Below are 10041 nucleotides of genomic sequence, written 5' to 3'. Positions count from 1 at the left end.
TGCTGTAGATCTCTTATTTCCATGGTCAGGCAGTTACCTACCCCCCCCCCCCCCCCCCCCCCCAAGGGAGGCCCTAATGCAATGGAGAACAGCCTTGAACTGAGCAACCAGGTGTGAAGAAAGTAGCTTGAGCAAGCTAGGTGTGGTCAGAACTAGCCAACTTGCCCTTAGGTGACTAGAGAAGTGGAGTAATCAGGACCTCCCAGGCAGTAAAACATGGAGAAACTAGAATTATGTAAGTTTGGAATTTTTGAACACCTTAACACAGAAGAAAGCTCTTTGGTAAAGACATACCACTCCCCTACTTGTCTGAACAGTGTAAGTCAAGTCTATCAGGGCTAAGGTATGTCAAACTAAACTTGTTTTCATAAAATAATAAGGACCTGTTGCCCCTATTGCACTACTTAACAAGAGAACCTCTGAAGCTCTATTAAATACCTTTACATTCTTTCATGAGTGAGTTACTTCTAGTGTTAAGTACATATTTTAGGATGGTTTTAATTATGCTTCCTTCACTCAACTGTGAACAGTCAGCCTTGTTTTATACAAATGAGATAGTGCAAGAGCACTTTACTTTCACCAGGAAAGTAATATAGTTTCAAGAGCGGAAAAAATGTCACCTGCATCTCTAGTTTATACAATCTTATGTTTTTCCTATTAAATAACTGAACAATGATGTTTTGTTTGTTTTATTGAACGGTACATAATAGTACATCAGCTGTTTCCATTGCAATATGAGGTCCAACACTAACACATGCCAGCAACCTGCAGAGAGAGAAAAGATTTAGATTATCATAACTTTCAAACAAGCAGATGTTGCTCAGTGCTATTAGCTAGGGTATAGGTAGTTCCCTCCTCCCCCCCAAGAAAACATGTTAAGGTAAGCAACTTTAACTATCCCTTCTGGACACATTATGTTGCAGCTCAGAGCTTATAACCTCCCCTCCCTATTTAAATGCTTACAGCAATGACTCATGAACAAGTTTTTACAAATACTGTTTGTGTTTTAGGGTCTATCTGAAAGGACCCAAAAGAATGCTGTATAAAACTTACGGCATTGGAATGGACGGCCTCAAGTTGAATAGATACTCAAACTGGAAGTCATCCACTTGCCATAGCAGCAGGATCTTTATGCATGTGGGTTGCTGTTTTTTTAAAAGTCCAATGCCCTTCCTTAGTGTCACTTCAATCAAAGTCTCTGCACAAGTGAAGTTGTGGAAGCTCCACTGCTTCAAACTAAGAACTAGATCAGACAGTAGGAAACAGCTGGGGCTTCAAGGGGATGGATTAGATGAATGGCACTTTTAAAAACTGCCTATTTAATACACCTCCTAGTTCAACCCTAAAGTCACATGACATTCAGACAAACCCTACAAGCTTCCTTTCACCCAACTCACCTCAGTACTGCAATGTGCTTTGAGCAGGTGCCAAAACTCTACTTCACTGATCCATTTCTACATCTAGCTCTTTTCAAGTATTTTATGTACGAAGGCCAAAGTTTTCAATTCTAGCCTTTTCATGATAGTTCTCTTTAAAGGACTAAAGTTTTCCATAATGCAGACTGGACAGTGCTTTGCATGAATTCAAGAGTTTGTCTTGATAGATGTGCTCAGTAACTCACACTATGTTCATATGTTAAGTGATGGTATTATTCAGCAGTTAAGAACAGTAAGTACTTCTATTACTGCATAGCACGTTTAAAGAGCTCATATCAAATTTGGCCTCAAGTTTAGGGTTTTTAAAAGGCTATCAGACAATTCATTTTCTCATTATGGCTGAGAAACAGCTCATAGAAAACAAAAAGTTAAGTTAAAACACTGCATTACAAAGTCAAGCACTCAAGATCAGGAAATGCCAGAATTAAGATTACCTGTACAACCTTAAATCAACCCACTTGCGCCTGTGCATTAGAATGCCATCCTAACTACATGATCACATTTTTCCACAGGACCCCTGCCTCTTTCAGTGCACAGAACAAACAGTGCTCACTTAATGAGCAGCTATTTTGTTAAGTGACTAACATCTATTCTGTGCAATGAATGGGGCAGGGGTCCTGTGGGGGGAAAAAAAGGCATAGCATCATGTAATTAAATGGTAACATAAGATGGGGCCAAATTAAGGTTGTACAGGCAACCTTAGCTCAGGCATATCCTAATTTTAAGTTCTTGACTTTGCAACTTGAATGTTCTTTTAGTGAGCTGCTGAGCATTCCTGTTCTTTACATACCAACCCATTTTAGTGTAGTTTGTGAGTAGTTTCCTATGTTCTTTAAAAAAGCAAAGGTTTTTCGTCCCAGTCTCCTTGCCCAGTAAGTCCTAGTCTCACCCTTCTGAACCTCCCTTCTTGGTTTGTCTACCCAGCCAGTCCCAGTTCTCCACCTGCACCCCAGCTCCTGATCAGATCTGTTTTCCCTCTCCCCTTGTTTCCCCTGCCCCACTGATTCTCAGTCCCAGTCTTCTTGCCTAGATCTCCCTCTCCCATTCCAACCAGCCTCTAGTCCTACTTTGCCTTCCTCCACACTACTTGGGCCCGGCAGTGGCATCTTTGAGACCAAAGGCTCCCTGTTCTCAGTTCAGGCGTCCAGAACCAGCCTGGCCCACAACAGCCCAGGGCTGCAATAGGAGGAAGAAAGTCCTGGTTAGCTCCAAGCTGGGGCATGCCCAGTGCTGACAGACCTTGGGGAATTTAGTGCTGAAGTCTAAGAAGTCTCTACTGAGCATGTGCAAACTGCAATTTTTCCAAAGGCAGATTTTCACAGGGATGACAAAAAGCACATTACTGACACAAAGGCCACCTCCCTTCCAAGTTTCAAGTCACCGCTCTAAAACATGTGGGGTGCAAAAGCTATTCTATGAAAAGGTTGCCAGAATTTAAAAAAAAAAAAAAAAAAAAAACACCACAACAACAAACATGGGGAAAATACATTTCCCCTCACCTCGTTCAAGAAAATTCCTGTACTATTTTGGCTGAATAGTAACAAAATAATTAAGTTTGAAGCAGAAACCTGGCATGAAAAATTTCAGCCCAAACAGTATGGCAAAGTTATAGCAACTGAAAACAGGGTCTTTCTATGGGAAGTGTCAGGCAACCTTAACATGGGGCTGGTAGCAGCACTTATATAATTCAAGACCAATAGAAATGCTTGTGATTTTTTTACTCCAGTACTATTTAAAAACACTGCAGAGAAATGTTTGTTTGCAATCCATACAGGCTACAGCTTTGATAATGCAGGCCAGCCTGATTGCAGAATTGATAAGAGTGACTAAACCAAAGTGAAACTAGTTTTTTACAAGCTCTAAGCTGAAATGGCTAGAGGCACATAGCCTAGGCAGTGAAGTTAGATTGAAAATTCCCCATTTTAATCAATCGTTCTTGGAGTCAGCAGTTAGAGAAGCATTTTAAATATGTCTTTAAGCCAATAGGGTCCTTTAGCAATGCATTCCATTCCGGACTGCCGACACTCCACCTCATTTAAATCCTTTAAAAAAACTTACCTCTTTCACAATGTCCACAATAAGTGACTCAATATTCACTCTTTTTTAAAGAATTAATTTTAAACTTTACTTAAACCACATAATATGCACATGCCTAAGCTTGGTAACCATGCGATCATAACCTGGTTACATTAATAGCCTCCTCACTCCACCTTCTCCACATCTGCCATCACCCCTACTTGCTACAGGGAGGGTAGGGACTGAATTTCTTTTGGGTGCTATAAAAAAAACAAACAGCCACTTACCACTATTTTTCTGTCACCGCTGGAGTTTGTTTTTTAGGCTTAAGCGTGAAATATAAGATGATCATGGCAACGCTTGCATATGTAGCTATTACATACTAGAAAGAAAAAAGAAAATTAAACTTAGATGCCTTCTAAGGCACCCTTGAAGTGTGACACTTAAGGGCTAGTTAACTAGTACATACATTCCTTCTGCCTGTCATGGTGTAGGAATTGAAGTATTTCTTAAGACCAGTGAACTTGTACTGTGTTTCAGAGTCATGTCCTGCCATGGTTGCTGGTCCTAGATGCAATGAAGGACAAGTTAGTAGGTCTATATTCAGGTGTATCTGCTGGATAATTCAGCAGATGACTCATGCAATGATTACTTCCAGGGCTGCCTCAGTAGGTTTTACATTTGGGGCTGCCAGTGCTAGCTGTTGAAACTTTCATATATTTAACAGAGCCTTGGATAGATGTAATACAACTAGAGTCCAGTGCACTTAGGATCGCTCTATCTGGAAACAGAAAGGAACCGATTGCCACTTGCTGCACTAAAAAGCCAGGTGCACCCACAACTTCACTTTCTCAACTCATTCCATCCCAGACGCAACAAGAAGCCCATTTCTGACTCACTGGCATGAGACGGAGTTATCTACAAGTTCCTATAAACCAAAAACCATCGTGAATGGGAGGAATTTCAGCTCCTCGCTTCCAAGCTTTGCTTCTCGGAGTAAGGCGAAAGCGCTGTTGATCGACACTGGACTGTGGGCAAGGGGCCAGCACAGCCACAAGGCCGGGCTGCCGAGGGAATCCAGACCCAGCTGCACAAGGCCTCGACAAATGCTTTTGGGGCCGCTTCATTCAATCCGTTTGTGTTCCCCGGCAGCAAGATCCAAATGGATCTCGGTCTTCAGCTACAGCGTGAGGCAGGGGCCGGGAGAGGGGCAGGGGGAGGGAAAGGGCAACTCCCCCCTCCCCAGACACAGGGCGGGATCCCTGTTCCACAGGCCACCCCAGTCCCGGCCCGCCGTGCCGAGCCAGGCCCGCCCAGCCCCGGTTTGGCGTGAGCCGGAGGAGGGCGGGATCTGGGGGCCTGGCTCCCAGCGGAGCGGGACCCTCGGCTGCGCAGCGCACGTGGTTCGCGGGCAGCGGGAGCCTGGGCAGCCGCGCTGGGAATCGCGGCCGAGACAAGGGGGCCCAGGCGGCCCCCTGCGCTATGGCACCGGGCTCCCTAGGCCGCCGCAGCCCCTCGGGCCGCCCTGGTCATCCAACCGCGCAGGGCCCCGGCCCCCGCCCAGGACCGCCCGCCCGCCCGCGGCCCCCGCCCAGGCCCCCCGCTGGGGAGAGGCGTTAGCGGCCGCGGGCGGGCGGGCAGCGCTCCCCCCACGCGTCGAGATCACGGCCCGAAGCCGCCGCCCCCACCTGCCACGCGCTCCCCTACAATGGCCGCTCCGCGCCCTTCGCCGACTCCAAGTCCCCAGGCAAGATGGCGCTGGGAAATCCCGCCTCCGGCCATAGATGTCTCTCCTGATTGGACAACACGGTCCGGACGGTGGAGATGACGTAGAGTGGGGATTGCGGATTGGCTTCGGTCGATGCCCATCAGTCGATGCTCCGCCTGGATTGGCTGGTTGGTTACTAGGCCTCTCGGCCCGCTTTCCCCATTGTGAGCAAGAGGGTTCCGCTTGACCTCGTGCTCCTTGGTAATGCTTCCGGGTTATGGCGATGGTGTCCCCCATGTGCTGCTGAAGGAGGTGAGGGAGTCTGGCCAGGGGCTGTAGGAGCCCAGTAGGGACCAGCCCCCCGGCTCCAGCCCCAGGGCCCAGCACGGAGCGAAGGGAACCGCCCCGGGGCCCGGCTCCGGCCGGGGGGAAAGGGAAGGAGGGAGCCTGGCGCTGCCCCCGGCAGGGGAGTCCCTGGGCAGTATCCCCCTGGCTCCTTCTCCTCCCCTGCCAGCAGCCGAGTTCAGCGCCGCTGGCTTGCCGAGGAGAGGAGCACATGCATTGCGTCCCCTCTTGGAGCCCTGAAGTAGCCGCTCCTGGAGACCGGGAGGGGACTGAGCTCCCCTCTACCCCCCCGCAGGGTCACTGGGCTGCGATCCTCTCGGTTTGGGAGCTAGTTTCCCCGCCGAGCTGGGGACGAACGGTTCTCATAATAGGGTGTGTGGGGAGGTCTGCCAGTTCTGTGGCCCAGAGATCAGTTTTTTTCGATTGCACCGGGTCCTGTTGACCTGTTTTTTTTTTTGTTTGTTTGTTTCTCATTGTCTGGTATTGCCTGGAGTGTAATGTACTTTAGATTAGTTTCTCTGCCTTAAAGAGAAGTTAGCTTTTATTTGTACAGCAATTTACTTTGCCCATACTTGATTATATCCTTTCACCGATATTATGCTGCTGCCTCTGGAATGAGCTTGGGGGGAGGGGGGGGAACTGTTGAATGTGCATAACAACACCTAACAACAATTTAGACAGGAAGTAAAGAAGGTTACGGTATACAGTTGACGCGGCAGGGACGATGTTGGGGGCATGTGTGTAAAATATAGTGACTTAAATTGTAGTTTGTCTATGATACTGTGTGACAGCCTTTATGCATGTGCAAAGGAAAGAGCTGTGGCATCTTAATTGACCACAAGTGGTCTGGAACTCTGTTTTATCTAAAAAAAAAAAAATGACACTTCTGGCAGCCAGTGGCCCCCAACAAAATGCTAAAATGTGGTTTCAATACTGACTCAACAGGGTTAGTTACACCCATGCATCCACTGACGTGTCAACACCAATTCCTGCAGCTACTGTGGTACTACTATGTTTGAGCCCTGGCCTACACACTACAAAGTTTTGTTGGTATAGCTATGCCAGTCAGGGGTGCAAAAAATGACACCATCTATCCAGTGTAGCTATGCTGGCCACCTCCATAGACACATCTATGCCACCAAGAGTGCTTCTGCTGGCTCAGCTAATGTTGTGTGGGAGTGGGGGTGAAGCTATGTCAGTAGAAGAGCTGCTGGCAATGCTGTTACTACACTAGGGCAACTCTTCTGGCATAGCTGTGCTGCCCAAGGCTCTGCAGTGAAAACAAGCCCTGACTGCTTAGGGTTGTGAGATCTGACAAGATCACTGCCCCAGGCAATATGTCTGAAGGCATGTATTGTTCCTTGTCTGTGGAGATGGTGCTTCACCTGTTGCACACTAGTGTGCAGATAATTCCTTTATTAGGAATCTCCTCAGCGAGTTTCTAAGCTTTAAAGCGTCAGGTATACCAGGTTCTCAGTTGTCACTGAAGACTGATATGGTAATGTGGGTGAATAGGATACTAGGGAAAAGTTCTGGTGACTGATACACATGTATAACTAGAAGAAGAGCTCGGTAAGATCAAAAGCTTGTCTCTTTCACCAACAGAAGTTGGTCTAATAAAAGATATCACCTCACCCAACTTGTGTCTCTAATATGTGTATAACGGTCATTTTCAAGTACGTTGAAGTGTTCTCAGAGGCCTATATTTTGTCTTCTAAGCCTCCAGATGCATTCATTATATATATATATATTTATTTGTCATTTACGAAAAAAGCCAAGGAAATCTTTGTTTAGTTCCAAGATAATTCCTTCTCCTGTCACTTAAACTCTAATGTCACAACAATTGCAGATTTCACTCCTGTGTTTTTGCTTTCCCCATAGAAATACAAACATGGCATCCATGGAAGAAAACTTCCCTCGAGGTGGCACCCAGAAAAAACCTTCAGAGAGAAAAGCACCCAGGCGACCAATAGAGCAGGATAACTTATTTGATGTGAGTTGTGCGCACATGATGGATGAAACTCTCTGAGAGCTATTCCACTGCCAATTAGTGTAAAGACCTAATTCTGTAGTTCTTACTCCCATTGACCATGACAGCTTTGTCTGAGTGAGGGCTGCAGGATTGAGCCCCAACATTCATTTTAGTACTTGTGACTGGTCTTCATCATGGAATCCATGATTTTCATGACTTTTGACAGATGTCTGACCCTGGGTGAATGTGATGGCAAACCATTAATCAAACGTAATTGATCAGGGTTTAACTTTGAAATATCTCAGTGGTGTCTGATCGCATGTAATCTGCTTTTAGAGGTAAGAGCTTCTAGAGAGATGTGGTGGGTCAAATCCAACCCTGGTGTAAGGACATTGAATTCAGTGGTGCTACGCCGGGGTTAATTTGATCTGTTATCAGAGGGGTAACCATGTTAGTCTGGATCTGTAAAAAGCAACAGAGAGTCCTGTGGCACCTTTAAGACTAACAGATGTATTGGAGCATAAGCTTTCATGGGTGAATGCCCACTTCATTGGATGCATGTGACATGCATCCGACGAAGTGGGCATTCACCCACGAAAGCTTATGCTCCAATACATCTGTTAGTCTTGATCTAATATGTTTCTCTTGTTTTATGTTTCTGTGCCTAAAAGAACAGGATGCATGACATCCTCTCCTACCCCTCCCCCCCATTTTAATATATCAATTACTTTGCTATTTCTAAACCAAATTGTTTAAGACTTAGCAATGTAGAGCTGCCTCATTGAGGGCTCAGGCACCGATCCAAGAACCACTTAAAACACGTTCTTAACTTTAGGTGTACTAGTCCCATTGATTTCATGAGACTGCTCCTGTGCAGAAAATTAAGAACCTCCCTCCTTAATGCTCTGATGAATCAGGTCTATGTCCATGCTAAGTTTGAGATTTTAAGGTTTGGTTGTGATTTACACTGTAGACCTATATCGATATAACTATGTTGCTCAGGAGTATGAAAAATCCACACCCCCGAGCAACGTAGTTGTACTGACCTAATCCCCTGTGGAGAGTGCTACGTTGGTGGGAGAGCTTTTCGGGGGCTGGATTAACTGTGCCAACGAGAGAGCTCTCTCCCATTGGCGTAGAACGTCTTCATTAAAACGCTACAGCTGCACTGATCCAGCTGTTCCGATGCAGCATTTTAAATGTAGACATGCCCTCAGTCGCTCTTGAGTTTTCTCTGCAAATGAAGGCTCAAAGGTGGTGGTGGTCGTTGTTGTTTTTCCCGTAGGAAGAAGGGGAGGAAATGTCTTTTTCTGCTTGTTTTAACTCAAAAGCCATTGAATGGTTTTGTTCAAACTGGTCAAATGTATTTATACTTTAACCAAATATGTTAAGTTTCAGCCCAAAGGGAGAAATTTTGAGAGACCTATATATGACTGAACATAAGGGTTTGCAACAGAATTTCCTTCTGACCCCTACCTCTAGCATTTCCCCCTAAACTGGGATGACTGATAACTATTGTGCTCCACAAAAGAGCAAAATTATCTCTTCCAATTCTCTTGTTTCTCCCCCCCGTGCCCCTTAAAATCTGCTTTAGACGCATCATGAAGAAGGATCCCAGAAAAGGAAGAGAATCCAAGAAGATCAAGGAAAGCGGAAAAAGCTCAAGGCAGAGAAAAAGGAAGCCATTAAAGCTAATGCCAAAGATTTTGAACTTCTCACGGTTGAGGTTTGTGGATGAGTGTTCAGATAAGTCTTCAAGTATCTAAAAGGTTGTTATAAGTTGTTCTCTTTATCCACTGAGGATGGGACAAGTAGTAATGGGCTTAAATTGCAACAAGGGAGATTTAGGTTAGATATTTGGGAAAATTTCCTGACTGTAAGGGTAGTTAAGCACTGGAACCAATTACCTAGGGAGGCTGTGGAGGTTTTTAAGAACAGGTTAGACAAATACCTGCCAGGGATGGTCTAGAAGATAATACTTAGTTCTGCCTCAGTATGAAGGGCTGTACTATGTGGATTATCAAGGTCCCTTCCAGTTCTACATTTCTATTATTCTATGATTTGTGTATTTTGACCTCCATTGGGTCCAGTGCAGCTAGGAGATTCCTTATTCCTGGGCCTGTCTCAGAACAACCAACCTTTAGGTAAGGGAGGGCTGGACTCCTTTTCACAACCTCTCCTTCACTGGCAAGAAGGAGTTCAATGACAAGTAAGAAATTGCACATCTCCTCTGGGTCTTCCGCAAGCTAATGAAGGCAGAACATTAACACTTAGAACTGACCCAGGATGCAGAATTAACTGCTGCAAAAAGTGACGCTAACTGCAATAAAGTTCTCCTCATTAACAAAGGCTGTATACAATCAAATTAATTTCCACAGAGAATTGCATTACTGAGCTGAATGCTTCTGAGGCCTGCTGAGTCTGTATCTCTCTTGGTTCCCTTGCTATCAAATTGACCATAGTCACATTTTTTCCCCCTCCATCTGCTGCGCACTTCATGATTCTGAACAGGAGCTATTGTCCAGCTCTCAGTTCTGTGACTGCTATTCCAGCCTCTCCACATG

At 45.6% G+C, this 10041-nt stretch overlaps 2 protein-coding genes across 5 annotated transcripts in view; one reads left to right on the top strand and one right to left on the bottom strand.

The window, feature by feature from the left end:
* Window positions 1–673: 673 nt before the first annotated feature.
* On the bottom strand, window positions 674–5246 carry ATP5MK (ATP synthase membrane subunit k). Its single transcript, XM_054034444.1, has 4 exons — window positions 5141–5246; window positions 3922–4019; window positions 3740–3834; window positions 674–765 (listed from the first exon to the last, which is right to left on the bottom strand). Exons 1-3 carry the CDS (start codon window positions 5232–5234, stop codon window positions 3742–3744), a joined length of 285 nt encoding a protein of 94 aa, XP_053890419.1. The 5' UTR covers window positions 5235–5246; the 3' UTR covers window positions 674–765; window positions 3740–3741.
* A 54-nt stretch (window positions 5247–5300) lies between these two features.
* Window positions 5301–10041, top strand: part of PDCD11 (programmed cell death 11) — a 45818-nt gene continuing 41077 nt past the window's right edge. For 2 of the 4 annotated variants that reach the window (XM_054034443.1, XM_054034440.1), the window contains exons 1-3: window positions 5398–5472; window positions 7387–7498; window positions 9072–9203. In XM_054034443.1, coding sequence (XP_053890418.1) covers window positions 7397–7498; window positions 9072–9203 — 234 coding nt within the window. In that variant the 5' untranslated portion in view covers window positions 5398–5472; window positions 7387–7396. Of the gene's footprint in view, window positions 5349–5394; window positions 5473–7386; window positions 7499–9071; window positions 9204–10041 lie in introns of those variants that run through there. The other 2 variants (XM_054034441.1, XM_054034442.1) reach the window with 2 other exon arrangements.

This window comes from Malaclemys terrapin, chromosome 7 (genome assembly GCF_027887155.1).
Source record: "Malaclemys terrapin pileata isolate rMalTer1 chromosome 7, rMalTer1.hap1, whole genome shotgun sequence".
NCBI classification, from domain to species: Eukaryota; Metazoa; Chordata; order Testudines; family Emydidae; genus Malaclemys; species Malaclemys terrapin.
The sequence above is the reverse complement of the archived record's forward strand: the minus strand, read 5'-3'. Positions and strand labels throughout refer to the sequence as shown.

Excerpts from the sequence above, each read along its gene's own strand:
- ATP5MK (XM_054034444.1), bottom strand. The coding sequence starts at position 5,234 with ATGGCCGGAGGCGGGATTTCCCAGCGCCATCTTGCCTGGGGACTTGGA. Across the intron at positions 4,020-5,140 it reads TGTAGGGGAGCGCGTGGCAG|GACCAGCAACCATGGCAGGA; the intron begins GTGGGGGCGGCG and ends CATTGCATCTAG. Across the intron at positions 3,835-3,921 it reads CCATGACAGGCAGAAGGAAT|TATGTAATAGCTACATATGC; the intron begins GTATGTACTAGT and ends TTTTCTTTCTAG.